The sequence below is a fragment of the Homalodisca vitripennis genome, chromosome 1 (genome assembly GCF_021130785.1).
Source record: "Homalodisca vitripennis isolate AUS2020 chromosome 1, UT_GWSS_2.1, whole genome shotgun sequence".
In the NCBI taxonomy this organism is placed as follows: domain Eukaryota; kingdom Metazoa; phylum Arthropoda; class Insecta; order Hemiptera; family Cicadellidae; genus Homalodisca; species Homalodisca vitripennis.
Window position 1 is genome coordinate 119,528,124 of NC_060207.1, and position 17,628 is coordinate 119,545,751.

General features: G+C 32.7%; 1 protein-coding gene across 2 annotated transcripts in view; it reads right to left on the minus strand.

Annotated features, from left to right (window-relative positions):
• The window catches only part of LOC124370519 (endoplasmic reticulum membrane-associated RNA degradation protein-like), a 50,356-nt gene extending 37,427 nt beyond the window's left edge, over positions 1-12,929 (minus strand). The window contains exons 1-3 of one of the 2 annotated variants that reach the window (XM_046828809.1): positions 12,592-12,929; positions 9,769-9,952; positions 7,254-7,513 (exon numbers count right to left, since the gene is read on the minus strand). In XM_046828809.1, the coding sequence (XP_046684765.1) occupies positions 7,254-7,513; positions 9,769-9,916 (408 nt within the window). In that variant the 5' untranslated portion in view covers positions 9,917-9,952; positions 12,592-12,929. Of the gene's footprint in view, positions 1-7,253; positions 7,514-9,768; positions 9,953-12,591 lie in introns of those variants that run through there. The other variant, XM_046828812.1, reaches the window with a different exon arrangement.
• Between the last annotated feature and the right edge of the window lie 4,699 nt (positions 12,930-17,628).

Sequence of the window (17,628 nt, forward strand, 5' to 3'; positions counted from 1 at the left end):
AAATAACAAATATACTGCTTATTTAAAATTTTTGTAATAAAAACTAAAATCTCATGATAATGTTTTTAGTTAAATTTTGTTAAATATCCAGGTACAACTTTCATTACACCTATTAATTAGCTCTCTTAAACTAAATCTGTTAGTATTTAAAGTTTTGCTTTATCTTAAATTGTTGAAAAATGGTGCACAAAATACTAATTTTGACGTTTTGTTGCATTAAAGCCTTTTGAAATCTGAATTTATTGTAGGTTTTTAGTAAATTAATTTTTGCTACCTTTTTTAAACTTTTTCTCCATTAGGTGTTATAATATAAATTCTTATTATTCCTACAATTATCTAGATTCTAATTATTTCAGCTAATTATTTATGTTATCAAACTAATCTTTTTTTACAGATATTTAAACTGTAATCCACTGTTTTCCAAAACTCCCTTTAACTGAAGTTTCTACAACCCTTAAGAATTCTTCTCTATTTATTGATTGAATAGCAATACTGTTTTGTTGCATCATGCTCTCTCGAGTCATGAGCCACTCTCAAAGTCAAAGTCAAAATCTTTTTGTTTACATTTATCATATAAAAATGTACCAGTATCAAAAATAGAATGTTACAATTAAAAATTTAGAAAATATAAGTTAAATTAAACAGTCTTGATTTCAAAGATGGTCACGTGTCCTACTATATAGATATTCTTCCAGTGTGTAGAATAGCTTGGTCACCGGCCATTTTTTCAGTGCCATTTTCAGGTTCTTCCCCTTCTGAGTTTTTATCTCGGTTGACAGCAGTTTGTAAGGTTTGTGTTCCATGTATGATGACTTCCTCCCATACAGTGACAGATGGTGTGCTGGCAGGACGTAGATGTCAGCATGTTGAGTATTGTACATCTGTTACACGAGGAAATTCATCCCTATCGGCAAACATCACTTCCTAGATATAGAGAGCCACAACTATCAAGATGTGAAGATCCTTGAAGCCTTCACAACAGCTGTTCTTGGGTCCTAGGCCTTTAAGAGTTCTTATTGCTTTCTTCTGGATCAAGAAGTCTCTGTAGGTTAGTGAGTGTGGTGACCTCTCATATACCAATGATGTACCTCAGATGATACTCAAAAAGAGCATAATAAGTTGTCTTTTCAGTACTTAAATCACTGATGTGGTGAATTCTTTTCATGACAAAGAGGCTAGCGTTTAATTTCTTGTAAAGGTCGTCAACATGCTGAATCCATGAAAGAGTATCATCAACTGTCACGCCAAAAAGTTTCAACTTCTGGAAGAGTTGCAATTTCATCTCTTCTTCTACCGAATGCCAGTTGTTTGGTGTTGGTTATATTGACTACTTATCATTTGAGTGGTAGTACTGGTATGCCATATTTAGTGCTGTATATGAGTTAATTGCTATTCCTTCTGTAGAGTTCCCAGTGAGCTGGAGTAGTATTGTCGGCATACATTTAAATAGAGCAGTAGGTATTTAGAAGATAAGACGTCATTAGTAAATAAAATTAACAAAACAGGGCCTTATGACACTCCTCTGCTTACAGATAATGGTTTGGATCTGACGTTGTGTATTGTTCCTTTGTTATGATATCTTGTCTCTATCACTTGGGTGCTTTCTTCCAAATAGCTTTAAAACCACTAGTAAGCAGAGCCACTGATACCTTGATTTTGAAACTTTTATCAGATAAGATTATGTCCCAGAAAATTAAAAGGCCTTGTGAAGTCAAGCATTATGCCAGTTACAAACTTTCCTGCTTGCAATTGACCACAAATGAATTTTGCCAGCTCAGCAATTGCAATTGTTGAGGATCTGCCTTTTACAAACACATGCTGACTATTAGTTAGCAAGTCTTGTTGTTCGAGGTAGTCCATCAGTCTCTTTAGTACAACTTTTTCTATCACTTGTGAGATAATGAAATTAGTCTAATGGTTGCTACTAAGTAATTTTGGGAAAAATTCCGATGATAGTGACTTAGTTATAATGCTGATAAGGAGGAGGGGATGCAAGCTTCACTGCAATATTTAAGTAACTTTGACATCAGGCCCTGCTGAGGTTTGGATTTCATGCTTTTAATCATAACTTGTACTTATTCTGTAGTCATGTTATGGAGATGACTGAGCCTACAATTTGCTATATAGGATGTGAGTTGTCTACCTTTTTAGTGCTGGTTATTGATGGACAACGTTTGCTGTGAATATTTGGTGAAAAATTCATTGAGATTTTCAGTGATGCCATGTGGATTAGTTGTATCCTCTCCATTTATCTTCAGTCAAGTCTTTAAACTTCCCCACAAGTAGTAGTCGATGCTATATATATATATATATATATATATCAAGTATCAATGTGATTCATATACAATTGGAAAGGTAAAAAGTTGCCAAATACAGCACTTTTTTTTATTATTGCTCTGTGACATCGGAGTAATTTTAGAATGATATATATATATATATATATAATTTTAGAATGATATATATATATATCACATATATATATATATAATTCCATTGTTCGCGTGGCCGTTCCGTTTACCTGCTTTTCTGAGGTCGCACCTATATCACCGTTAGTCTTGAAAATTCCTTTGTAGTGAAAACACATAGTTATTCCAAAATATTCTCTGCTAAAGTTTGTGTTGTATTCACTTTTTGATGTAAATATGTCACAATTCTGTTTTATTTGCTCTAAACTTTGATCTTCAAGTGAATGTGTTATTGTTGATTGCAGCATGAAGACATTAATTAACACGAGTATTCAAAGGGGGGGGTAAATTTACTGATTACTTGAAGAACATAAATTCAGTGACAATTCATGTGCAGTGTCGCAAACAATACACTTGAAAGAGTACAATTGCTGCAGCAAAACGGCAACATGAAGAGGAATCAGCTAGTACTTCTCAAAAAAGTTCTCCTCGTACTAGAGCACGTGTAAGTGAGTCATATTTTTCTTTTAAAAATTGATGTTTATTTTGCGGCGATGAGTTGAATGAGTAATACAAAAAGAAACAAGCACAGAAATCTCGTCGTAAAATTTGTAACATTACAACTCTTTCATTTAAGGACTCAGTTATGAAAGCAGCTCAGTCTTGTTCTGATGACACCGCAAAAATTATTGTTACACGCATCGGTTTGTACACGATTTAGTTGCTGCTGAAGCTAAGTACCATAATGATTGCTTTGTTTCATTTTTAAATCCGACTACTGGAGGCCAATTCGGTCGTCCTCAAAATGAAACATTGAATCTCACCATACAGGAAATATTTTCATATATTAAAAGTAATCATGACTGCCAGTTTACGTTAGAGGAATTAACAAATAACAAATATTTTATTCTATTCTATATTTGTACAACTGTAAGTGTTGATAAGAGAACATTTAAATTACGATTGAAGTTAAATTATGGTAATAGAACCATTATTATTGAGAAACAAGGACAATTAACATTTATATGTTTTCTTGGTAATTATTATGATATTATCGATTAAGCTTAGAGTGAAAAGAAAAAACCTAAAGGCAAAGAAGAGCGATTGAAGGTTTTAGCAACTGCGGCAGCAATTATTTCGGAAGATATTCAATCGGTTCAATCATATACTGTTTTTACATGCTATGACTGGCTGTAATACAACATCAGCAATGTTTCAAAGGGGTAAAACAACAATTTTTAAATTGTTTGAAAAAGAAAATTTTATTACTTGCGCACAAGCTTTTGAAGATATTAACTCTTCACCAGAAACTCTAATCACCAACGGAATTCGCTTTCTTCTGTCCGTATATGCAGCTCCAAAAAAATTACTTCCATAGACAAATCACGTTACTTATCTTTTAACATGTAATAAAACACGTGCGCAATTAGCTTGCCTTCCTCCAACCGCGGCGTCTGCTACCAACATTTTTATCGTGTATATTAACAGGTTCAGGTGTGGTTTGGTAATCAACTAGTCCCAGAAACATGGGTTGGAAGCATGTCAATAATGTATTGGAACCAACCCACAGAAAACAGGAAGAAGAAGAAATAATTAATAACGATGATGATGAATAAAATATGTTGACAACCAAGTATAATTGAACTTGTCACTCGAGCTGTACCTGATCGACAACGACCACTCTGACAAGAGTGCAACGACTGAAAAGAATAAGAATAATCAAACATTAATTAAATTGTACTGGAATACACTGTGGAATAGGCCTACCGGGGACACTACATTAAAAATATTGCGCTAAGTACACTACCTCATAGGTGGTACCTAGCGTACCACATTTTTTCATAAATCTAACCGTTTCGCTGAAAAATTAAAAAAACCCATTTTTACGAAATTTGACCTTGAATAAAAATTTTTGCAGACATGGGATAGATGGGGACTTTTCACAATTTCATAACAATAGTGTCCCTAACATCTATTCAAATTTTCAGCTTTCTGGGAATTTTTGCAAGGGTCAATGTTTAAATTGACCGGACTATTAATGGATATCTATTATTTATTATCTTTCATTAAACGCCAATCAACAGATATACGTTGATTTGGACCACTCGCTTATTCTCATTTGTTGTAAAATGTAAACAATCAAGTATCAATGTGATTCATATATGACTGGAAAGGTAAACAGTTACCAAATACAGCACTGGTTTCTTTTTATTGCTCGTTGACATTGGATTAATTTTAGAATGATATATATATATATGATAAAATTTTATATATATATATATATATATATATATATATATATATATATATATATATCATTCTAAAATTACTCTGATGTCACAGAGCAATAATAAAAAAAAGTGCTGTATTTGGCAACTTTTTACCTTTCCAATTGTATATGAATCACATTGATACTTGATATATATATATATATATATATATATATATATATATATATCATTAATCAGTAATTTTAGAATGATATATATATATATATATATAAAATTTTATCATATATATATAATTTTAGAATTATATATATCATTCTAAAATTAATCCAATAGCCAGTCATAGCATGTAAAAACAGTATATGATTGAACCGATTGAATATCTTCCGAAATAATTGCTGCCGCAGTTGCTAAAACCTTCAATCGCTCTTCTTTGCATTTAGGTTTTTTCTTTTCACTCTAAGCTTAATCGATAATATCATAATAATTACCAAGAAAACATATAAATGTTAATTGTCCTTGTTTCTCAGTAATAATGGTTCTATTACCATAATTTAACTTCAATCGTAATTTAAATGTTCTCTTATCAACACTTACAGTTGTACAAATATAGAATAGAATAAAATATTTGTTATTTGTTAATTCCTCTAACGTAAACTGGCAGTCATGATTACTTTCAATATATGAAAATATTTCCTGTATGGTGAGATTCAATGTTTCATTTTGAGGACGACCGAATTGGCCTCCAGTAGTCGGATTTAAAAATGAAACAAAGCAATCATTATGGTACTTAGCTTCAGCAGCAACTAAATCGTGTACAAACCGATGCGTGTAACAATAATTTTTGCGGTGTCATCAGAACAAGACTAAGCTGCTTTCATAACTGAGTCCTTAAATGAAAGAGTTGTAATGTTACAAATTTTATGACGAGATTTCTGTGCTTGTTTCTTTTTGTATTACTCATTCAACTCATCGCCGCAAAATAAACATCAATTTTTAAAAGAAAAATATGACTCACTTACACGTGCTCTAGTACGAGGAGAACTTTTTTGAGAGGTACTAGCTGATTCCTCTTCATGTTGCCGTTTTGCTGCAGCAATTGTACTCTTTCAAGTGTATTGTTTGCGACACTGCACATGAATTGTCACTGAATTTATGTTCTACAAGTAATCAGTAAATTTATCCCCCCCTTTGAATACTCGTGTTAATTAATGTCTTCATGCTGCAATCAACAATAACACATTCACTTGAAGATCAAAGTTTAGAGCAAATAAAACAGAATTGTGACATATTTACATCAAAAAGTGAATACAACACAAACTTTAGCAGAGAATATTTTGGAATAACTATGTGTTTTCACTACAAAGGAATTTTCAAGACTAACGGCGATATAGGTGCGACCTCAGAAAAGCAGGTAAACGGAACGGCCACGCGAACAATGGAATGGCAGGTAGATGTTGTTCAAGGGCACATGGTCCCTTAAAATTAGGGACTCAATTTTTTTAACATCATATTCTCAGAATTATGGGTCAATATGAATGTATTAGTCTCGCAGACTTAAACTATAAGTCTGCGACTACTTATAAGCAAGCCCAATGATGTCATAGGCAGCTTAGTCATGCTTATTATGGAGAATACAGCATAAGAGGATTTTGTAATTGCTTTTTCTCAAAAATGGTTAGTGTTACGAGAAAAAACTTAAGGACAATTTTTGCAGATAATTGTATGATCTACAATTTTTGACTGACATATTTTATTATAAAACTAACCGTTTCGCTAAAAAATTCAAAAAACCCATTTTTACTAAATTTGACATTGAATAAAATTTTTTGCAGACATGAGATCGATGGGGACATTTCACAATTTCATAACAATAGTGTCCCTAACATCTATGTAAATTTTCAGCTTTCTGGGAATTAATGCAAGGTTACCCCTATTTTTGGGCTAAATTGACCGGACTATAAATGGCAGTCGGAGGGTTAAAATGAAGAAGAGTTCAACCTATCTTTGTGAAAATATTTCAAAAATTACCCCTACCTCTTCCCCTCAAAATTTCTATTTTGAAATGCCATTAAACATTATTTTCTCAAATTCTTTGGTGTTGAAATATATGGGTTTACGTTACAAAAATAGGTTCCTCAGTTCAGCCGCTATACATAATGGACAGGTGGTCTACCTCACCCTGTATAGTTAATTTAATCTATAAAAGATCAATTATTACCATACTTTTTATCGAGTATTAAATTTACTACACTTTCGATAGTACACAGTCTCAAACTCCCAATTTCAACTTTCTGTTTTCAGAAAAGATTATCCGTCCCTTAACAAGAGTATTACAGACATCAGAGGCAAACACACACAGACACATGAAAACATATGTATCAACATAATACATGCATGCTTGTCTCGAGATAAGGAAACAAATTTCATGGGGGAAGGTTCCACAATTTAATAAAATTCAACTTTTTGTAGTAATGCAATACATTATTCAATACTTTGAATGGGAGAAACAGTACAAATTAATACATATGATAAATTATTCAAGTCTTATGTAAGAAGATATCATATAATTCTTTCACTACAAACTGAATTCTAAGAGAAACAAAAACATTTTCCTCACATTTCCAAGAGCCCTCTCTAAAGCAGCCGTCATATGTAGAGCCGCAAGCAGGCTGCCAACCTTAGGCTCCCGATTAGTCCAGCTGAGGTATTTGGTCACATCGTGTTGGCAGCACACCCAATCACAAAGCTGACACAAGTTATCTCTCTCATGGCTAGTAGAAGCAGTGACAGCCGCTGCAGCGGAGTGCACTACCTCCCACACGACTCGAGTCTGGGTCAGATACCAGACTTCAGGTTGGTCTAGTATATCTAAGTCATCTACACACCAAGCAAGTTGATATAAATGATTAGACATTAAATAGTTCATTACATATATCGAACATTACCTTTAACAACTCAGCTGAAGGAACCACATTTTTCACCTCATATCTTAATTGATTAAGCAGTGCATGTGTAATTTTTACCTCCCATTTTTATTTCAAATAAACTGAGATGATGAAATCATGTTTATTATATTACGAGTTTTTTGGTTTTGAAGTAACTCTTCAACAGTTGTCATTATGTTTAGTAACAATCATATTAAGAAATAAAACTTTCCACTTATTATAGAAGTTGTGCTTATATTTAAACGAAAAGTATTGAAAGGATTATTTAAAATAGAAGTCTATGAAAATGTGTATCTTACATTATACAGTAAGTGTGGGTTATAAAATACTTTTCCGGAAACACGCTAATGGTTATTAGCACTTTATGCAAGGAAGGAATGGAAATTAAGATTGGTATGTGTTTTAAATCTGAGACACAAAACTGCCCATTTAAAAAAGTCTATTAACCTTTAATTTAATATCTTTGTCTTATTAAAAAATATATTTACTGTACTTATTTGAATATTATATGTGACTTTATATATCATGTTACTGGCTTGATAGTAATAGGCTACAACTCATTAAAAAGCTGCTAATAGAGTAAAATTTGGCAACTGTATTCTTGGACAAATTTTGAAATCTTAATTCAACAAGCTATACCATCCTTAGATGCCCTACCTATATTAGTTCTAAAAGAATTTCAGGTAGATGCTTTTAAAAATATGTAATTTATATTTTTTGAAATGTTATCTGCAATAAAAAAGGCAACCCACCCATTTTAGACTAGAATAATATAGACATTTTTCACTTTTATTTTTATTTGTTACAATAATACTAAGTATTATTTCTAAATAGTGTTACAGAAAATTATAAAAAAACAACATGAATTAGACATATGGATTAATAATAGTTTCCAGGCACTCAGAAACATGGTTACCACAATTTTAAACCCCTTAAGACAATGAAAATTTTAGTAATTTTTCTGGTTCATACTTTTGAAATGACTATTTTTTTAGAGTGTACTGAAGAGGACAAAATTCAAAATAGGAAAAATGCAAATGTTTTATCAATACAGTATAAATGTAGTATTAAAAAAGAAATATGGCTACATATATTTCTTTATCCTATTATTCACAATAAAATTGTCTATAATAACATTATTAAATAATAATTTGATTAGTATACAATTAAAACAACTTTAATGTGTTTTTGTTTTTTTTTTAAGTTTTATTTACCATTAGTTTACTATAAGAACAAGAAATCATTTTACACTTTTAATATAACATTTTTCATTTTCTTACTTTATTTTGTGCAAGAGTACAAAATTTAATGTTGATTGGATGGAAAATGAGGATAAAACCACAATTACAGAACACTATCATCTGTATAATGACACAGCTAGAGAGACGTGATGCGGCAGCATTGTGAGAAAGATTTAGATGACTTATACTAAAACATGACTGCATAAATTTTTGTAAAAAGATTGTAGGATTTACATTAGCGTGTAAAACCAAGATTTTATAGTTTTGTAACTCATAAACATTAAAACAAAAAGTGGGCTACTGATAACCAACCTGTCTTTTTCAGCAAGTATTTTGCAGGCTACTAATAACCCCCATCGTCTTCTCGGACAATAAACTTTGCAGTATATAGTGTTAAATTAATAAATAAGTGAAATGGCCTTGAGGTTTTCCCAAGAACAGTGTCAAACCTCAGGGAACTAAAGACCATTTGGATGCATATTAATTATTTCTTTAAAATGAGACACCTTCCATCATTCTACGGCTAAAAATAAAGTCATAGAAAAGCACTGTCCAATCTTAAATTTCGGTATATATAGAATGCTGGTGTTTACCAAACCGTACAGTTTTCAGTTAACGTTTTGTTTGCCTCTTAGTGAACTCTACTACAAATAAAGAACCCAATACAAACTTTTAAACATATAGTTATTGACTTAGGAAGAAAGAACCTGTATTAGTATTTAAGTTCTTGCAGATATTTACTCGTCACAATTAATTCTTTTCCTTAACAAAAAATCTTAGTAAGATTCGAAGGAAATGCAATGTGTTTCACTGTAGGAGAACTAATATTTGTTACCAGATTTAGTAATGTGAGATACTCGTTAACGTACTAGTTCAATAAACTTAACATCTAAATGATTAAATTATACTTATCAATTTAATCAATTTCAATTTCAAATCAACTTACCGATTATACCTCCCAGTTCTTTTTCAATTTCTTGCCAATCATAAGTCAGATGAGAAGTGACATATTTGTTTCCATGATATTTCGCATTAGTTTCTGCATTTGTAACAACCACTTGGTGTACATACTCAGACAGGTATGTTTCCATCATAAAATACTGTTTTAATTTTTTTTACAATTGTTATCTCTGAAACAAATCATAACACAATCATAAAGAATTTGATATGCAAATACTTTTTCATGGTTTAATTAGTAAAGTCATGTATCTTACTGTAAGAATATCTTTGACCTGCTGATCAGTCACATGTGAATATAATGTTTCAAAATTTCATTTGTATTTAATTGAACCTAATAAATCAATTCAAATGACATACTTTTGTACCATTATAGCAATTTGGAAGTTAATTTTCGTAAGTAATGGCTAGTTTTTTTTTAACACGTCAAATAATGTACAGAGATAAATAAGTTATATTTTATTTATTAGAAAATAAAATAAGTTGCAATATTTTAATCCATGAACTGTGCATTTGACCATTACACGAATCTGTATCACCCAATTTAACCTGTGCTCACATGCTATTTTTTTGTTTTATGGAAAATATTCCCTTGAGTGTATACTAAGAGTCTAATTAAATTTAGTAATAGTTTCACCCAGTGGTGTATTCAGGGGCAACAATCTGTGGGTGTTATGGGTCCAACTGTCTGAGAAATTAATTCAATTCTTTGACAAGGTATAAATTCAACTTTTAATTTTAGGATTAAATAAAATTGTATAACTCATTAAATTTAGTTAAAACCCTATACATTGATTTAAGTATCATAAAATTACGTTGGTTACTTCCTCACAACCTTAAAACTAAATTAAACGCTGACCAGTTTAGCAGCACCCTAGATTTATTGTGATGTGCAGGCTCAAGAGTCGAATCATACTTGGAAATTAAACGAGGTCATAATTTGCACCCCTATATTTAATATTCCGTTCCAAATCTTTCTTCTTATTATAATCATATATGAATGTCAGAGAAATCTAAAGAAATAAAATTGGACATCGTTTTAAATCTGGTATGATTTATTGCTCGCTTGGTTAAATATCTTTAAAATTTTCATTTCAGTTTAATTCCAATTTGGCTATATTTTCAGAAATGATTACCAATCATAAGATTAGGAATATAAATACCACTCATAAGAAAACATATAAATAATTACGCATATTTTGATATCTCGTATTTCATGTTATAAATGTTTTTTTATGTTGTTATCATTTCATTATTATTTCCAGGGATATTTTAAGATTAAGGCCGAGGCGGCAAATCACGAATTTGACGTTATCAACGTATTCTGCTCACCCTCCTGAACAAAAAAATATACATAGTACTAGGGGGTGCAAATGACATATAACATGATTTTAGGGGGTATATTTACAAGTAGTTAAGTTTCTAATGTTTTAATGTTCAGTTTGTGTGCTGTGTCTGGATAATCTGTTTACTTAAATATTATCTGCGGCCGGGACTGATAGCAGCCTGATAGCGTATCTGTTATCTGAGTTCTCCGGGGCATGAGTCAGTGCTTCACAGGATATCGTGTTCAGTAGGTTGGATTGAGTGAGTGCGTTACAATTATGAATCAACCATCCACTAGTTCGACCAACCCTAGTGAATCGTGTGTGTCGGAGTGTTTAGTAGGGCACGTAAAGAGTTTACGTTTTAACCGAAACGAAATTATTTCCTTTTTAATTGAACATGGAATTTTTAATAATGAGTGTATTTGTTCGTCGTGCGGTCGCGTTGTTTTTAAAACGGGAGACTTTGTTGTTTCGTTGCGATAGGAAAATTAGAAAAAGTAGTAAAAAAAAGTTTTAAATGTTGCAATTTTAAAAAATCCACTTTTTTGTTGCTGCTGCACAGCTATATCCGTCAACACACTAATGGTAAGTGTTCTCTGTTAATATCCATCTATATATTTATATTAGAGTTTTTCATGATTTATTAAGTTTTTTCCACTTTACATAATTGCCTTTGCATTACATTTCAATTTATATTTCTGATCAGCCTCTCTAGAATTTGATATTTTACTGATAGGTACTATCTCGAGGGAAGTTTTTCTTTCATTGACATCAGCGCATTCACATCAGCAAAGCCCGCGCTGATGGCCGGAGGCACTCGTCTTATTTCGATAACAAGTAATTAATTTGTAGCTCAAAATTAAGAAAAACATTGTTCATTTGGATCAAAATTCTGCTCATTTCAGTATTATTTTTCATTTACATTTGCAAAGATGGGGACGCATCCGATGACGTCATCACGAGGTTGAATCATGGTCACAAAAGGTCATGTGACGCTTGACGTGGATGTACAACATGGAAATATTACTCCGCGTGTGAACAGTTGCTCCATTTTGTATGTTCTAGAACTTCGTTATTTCTCATTTACACCCCATCAAAACTTATATTTTTTTTGTTCTGATTCCAATAAGTTAATAACGCAAAACTCGTATTTTTCCGCTCCGGCCATTAATATGATAATTACAATTTCCAGTTCTAATATTCTTTGTTTGATCATTAGAGCTCATTTATTATTTATAAGATTGTAACTATGTGCGTTTTATTTGTTATTTTAATTTAAAATATGATTGTGATTATGGATATACATATGTTGATATGATTTATAAACATGTATTCGATAAATGAATATTAAGTATCGATGATTGTATATATAAAAACCGGTGTGCTTATCATACTCTACCCATTTTTGTGTCAATCAATAAAATGAAGCTAAATTTTTAGAGAGAAAATGTTTAGTCAACATAACGGAAATAGTTTAGACCTACCTTAAGTTAGAACCATAATCTTACTTGCATAACCTCTGAGAATAAAGTTGAATTGCGAACAATCTTAAATTGTTGTATGGAATCAATCTGATATGGTCGAATTAAGCATATTCTTAAAATCCCTGAATTATGGATGCTCCATAAAGCTTAAGGTTGAGTTCTGAACATTACTCAATTCACACATAGTGAAATTGAGGTTAAATTGTAATATGTTCTATTACCACTGACTAAACAATTTAAGGGGAGCACTTCGTAAAAAATCTCAAAAATTACAAATTTTTTTTTTTTTTTTTTTTTATTAAAGTTTGGAATTTCCCGATAACAATGGTGGTATTAAATTTTTTTTTATGATGACTAGAAGTGTCCGAAATATTTTTTTTTTAAATAGGCCTGCAGGCAGTTTCGGGCCTGTAGCAGTCCACACTTTGAATGGTGCTGTTATAGTACTACTTCGTTGCAGTCATGTTCATGATTTGGTTGGCAGTGACAGTTTGTTATGTCAACAACTTACACTAACCAACAAAACATTCTGTTTTATAACCATTGCTTATAACCTAGGTAGCATACATGTTTTGGTTACTGACATTTCTGTTTTAGAGAGTGAAAATTACGTAAATGATTATGGTTTTTTTTTGTGAGTTTAGTGGAGAGTTCTGAGTATTTTTTGTTATAAAGTGTAGTGAATTTTATAATGCCACGTTCAAAGCCTGCTTTCAAGAAACGCGTTTTCAAAGGAAATCAACATAACCCTCCAACTAGTCCTAGGCCTAGTTTCTCAGGATCAAGTAACAATCGAGGTACCAATACTCCAAATGTGGATAGGGCCAAGACCTCAAAGTGCATCTTCTAAGAAGGTCAGTCCTTTTTTGAAACAGTACCAATTGAATGAAAAATGATGAGTCTGAAAACTGTATAGTTAATATAGGATTGTTTGAAATGAGGCTCTTAGTAACGTTTCAGTGTGTAAAAATTGCCATGGCCAACTTGTTTACAAAGTAAAACACATTGTAGGCCTAGCATCAAAAATTATAGTCAGCTGTTCTGATTGTGAAAACACTATTACTGTGAAAAACTCTGAATTAGTCAGGCCTAACACTAATCAGAATGAAGCAAAGTCTGATAGGCCTAACACATTTTATGACCTAAATCTTCGTTTGGTTTATGCTATGCGTAACATAGGCAAAGGTAGAGTGGCTGCGGAGAAAATTTGCGCTTTTATGAATCTTACACCTCCGCCTTTGAGATATCATGAACATGAGCATTACTTGGGTTCAATTGCTGAGTTAGTGTGTAAGAAGTCAATGCAAAGTGCTGTGCAAGAAGCTGTATCGGATAATGATGGTTGCAGAGACCTCGCTATAGCTGCTGATGGCTCATGGCAGAAGCGGGGTCACCTTTCACTAAATGGAGTGGTATCAGTGACATCTTTATCAACCGGTAAGGTCCTAGACATCGAGATTTTATCTAAATATTGCAGATGCACTAATAGACTAAACAACACGCATGGTGATGGCTGTATCGCAAACTTTGAAGGTTCTAGTGGACGCCATGGAAGTTGCTGGAGCAGTCGCAATTTTTCAGCGCTCGCAGGCATTGTATGAGGCTCGTTACCTTGAATACCTTGGTGATGGAGACAGCAAGGCGTACTCCAGTGTATGCGAAGCCAAGCCCTATGGTGATACTGCTGCCATAACAAAGATAGAATGCATAGGCCATGTCCAGAAACGGATGGGATCGAGAATTAAAAAATCTAAAAGCTAAGACTAAAACACTCCCTGACGGCTCACGACTTGGCGGCAAGAGAACAAGCTAACAGATTCTGCCATTATTCAGCTCCAAAAAATACTACGGATTGGCAATTAGACGCAAACACAAACTCTGTTGAAGACATGAAAAAAGCCATTTGGGCAGAGTTTTTTTTCCATGTGATGTCTTCTAATGAAAGGCCTCAACATGGACTATGTCCAGATGATGAAGAAACCTGGTGTAAGTACCGCAAAGCCGTAAAATCCAATGAAAACTATGATCATGGCAGCCATTTTCACTTGCCTGAAAAACCTAATGACATTTATTAAACCTATTTTTCAAGATCTAGCCAATCCAACTCTACTGGGCAAATGTACTAAGGGAAAAACTCAAAATCCCAATGAGTCCCTCAACAATGTCATTTGGACCTACATACCTAAAAGAACATTTGTGGAGATTAAAACTTTGAAATTTGGCATATATGAAGCTGTTACAGCTTTTAATGATGGCTACATTGGCAAATGCAAAGTATTTCAAGAAATAGGAGTGTCACCAGGGCAGCATTTTATTACAGCAAATGAAAAAGCTTGACCGGCGGCGAATTTGGAAGGCAGAGAAAGCTCAAGAAGATATAGAGAAAAAAATTAGACAGAAGAAAAAACTTACTAAAAAAGAAGTCTGGAGGATGAATATGAGGAGCAGGAAGGAGATCAGCCAGCCTATGCACCTGGAATGTACTGAAAAAAGGTAATAAAGCAGTATTTTTTTTTTCCGTTTTTTTGTGTTTTTTCCGAAAGTTGCGGTTTTCAATACAAAAGTACATGTTTCTCAAAAACTACAAATGGTAGGAATATGAAATTTTTTTTGTATGTTTGTAGCACTGTTTTTACATATGTGGAACCACTAAAAACATCACATTTTCACTGAGTTCAATATTTATATACATACATATACACATATTTATATTAGGTTTTTGACAAGCGTTAAAAACAAAAATATATAAACTTTTAGGGTATATGCCAAAAAAAATTTTTTTTTTTGGTTCCACGTGTTCCCCTAGAAGCCCTCTTTAAATGAAAAAAAGAATTATGAAGATACCTCAAGTAGTTCTTGAGATAAGTGTACCTATGTTAACATTACGAAGATAGGGCGAAGTGCTCCCCTTAAACAATTCCTATCAAAAAGTAGTGGTGGGAATAACTGAATGAAAATAACTGGTTAGTTCGGTTATTTTATTTTAACCGATTAGTCGGTTATTTTTGCTGCATCCAGTTAAATTAGTCTATAGACTAATTTTTCTACCGACTAATTTTTCTATAAGTTAACTGATTGTGCAGACTTAGTCTGTACTTGAATTAGTCGTTGATTCTGATCGGTTATTTTAAATTAGTCTTTAGATAGGTTTTTCTACCGACTAATTTTTCTATAAGTTAACTGGTTGTGAAGACTTAGTCTATATTTGAATTAATCGTTGATTCTGATCGGTTATTTTAAATTAGTCTTTAGATAAGTTTTTCTACCGACTAATTTTTCTATAAGTTAACTGGTTGTGAAGACTTAGTCTATATTTGAATTAATCGTTGATTCTGATCGGTTATTTTAAATTAGTCTTTAGATAAGTTTTTCTACCGACTAATTTTTCTATAAGTTAACTGGTTGGGAAGACTTAGTCTATATTTGAATTAATCGTTGATTCTGATCGGTTATTTTAATTTAGTCTTTAGATTAGTTTTTCTACCGACTAATTTTTCTATAAGTTAACTGGTTGGGAAGACTTAGTCTATATTTGAATTAATCGTTGATTCTGATCGGTTATTTTAATTTAGTCTTTAGATTAGTTTTTCTACCGACTAATTTTTCTATAAGTTAACTGGTTGTGAAGACTTAGTCTATACTTGAATTGATCGTTTATTATAATAAGTTATTTTTATTACTGAAATATCGTTCTTTAGCGATTAACTTTCGGTTAACTTTGGTGATTCGTAATTAAAATAAATTATAATTTTACAATTTGAACGGTAATTATCTTGTAGTGTTATAGATGATATATGATAATATAACATTTTAAAATGTTATGACTATAACGTATGCACAGAAAAAAGTAATAATACAATTACAGAATTTCGTTTTCAATTACGGTTCTGCCAGTGCGGGTTTGCTTGGAAGTTTTTGATTGTATATTCAGGTCCGAACTCAGACCGGGTTTTCGTACAATTTCTTCCGGAGCCAGTCACACGGCTATATGAAGGGACTGTGTCTGGTGGGGGGACACGACGGGGCCCGACCGAATATCTTTACCAGGGCTCGCCAAAGCTAAGTACGGCCGTGAGTAAATTGGCCGCGCCGCGTACCTGTCTCAACAGGAATGGTTCATTCCCTCACCACCCCATCCCTTTGACTCTCCATATCTATCAAAAAATATAAATAATCAGTTCAGTTCGCACCTACTTATCTCCAATAGAAGATCTTCTTTTATCAAACTTTGATGTTTGATTTTTTTATATGACATAAATAAAATAATTGTGTAGGTATTATGGTAGTGTGTTATTAAGGTATTATTAAGGTGTTTCGTAAATAATAGTGTTTTGTTTAAATACAAAAATGAAATGCGTTATATTGAGAGTTGTAATGTATTGAATTACAATAATAATTATAATAATAATTATTATACATATTATAAATTGTTACTGGCAAGTTAAAGCCACAGCCAAAGACCAACTGTATGATCTATGATGCTGTGACGTCATATGGGGTGATTAGTTTGAATAAATGCCATTGGCTGTTCTCATCACGCCACCAGATCACACCACCTACCACTTCCAGTGTCCTGCCCTTGTCTCGCTCTCTGTTACCCTCCAACCTTAACCGAGCACAGTCGATGATGTAAACTAATTCAGTCTTTTATTCCGATTCCCCGAAACCCGTACACAACAATTGGCGACGAGGTATTAATGCGATCCCGCGAGTGCAATGCAACCTGTTCGATTGTGCGTAAATAATTTCTCCGAAAATTATAGTGGGAGGAAGTGTGTCTGTAGTTTGGCGTCACGTGGACTCAAAATCGGTACATTTTGATGTTGGAAGACAAGGTCGTAAATTAGAACATTTCGTCTTTATTTAGTGAAACAGTAAAAATGGCGGGAATTATTGGCGGAATTGGTGACTTCGACAACAGTGCAGAAACTTGGAATTCGTATGTTGAACGATTTGAATTATTCGTTGACTGTAACAGTATTAGTGACGACAAAAAGGTTAGTACGTTACTAACAGTCGTGGGTGTGAAAACGTACA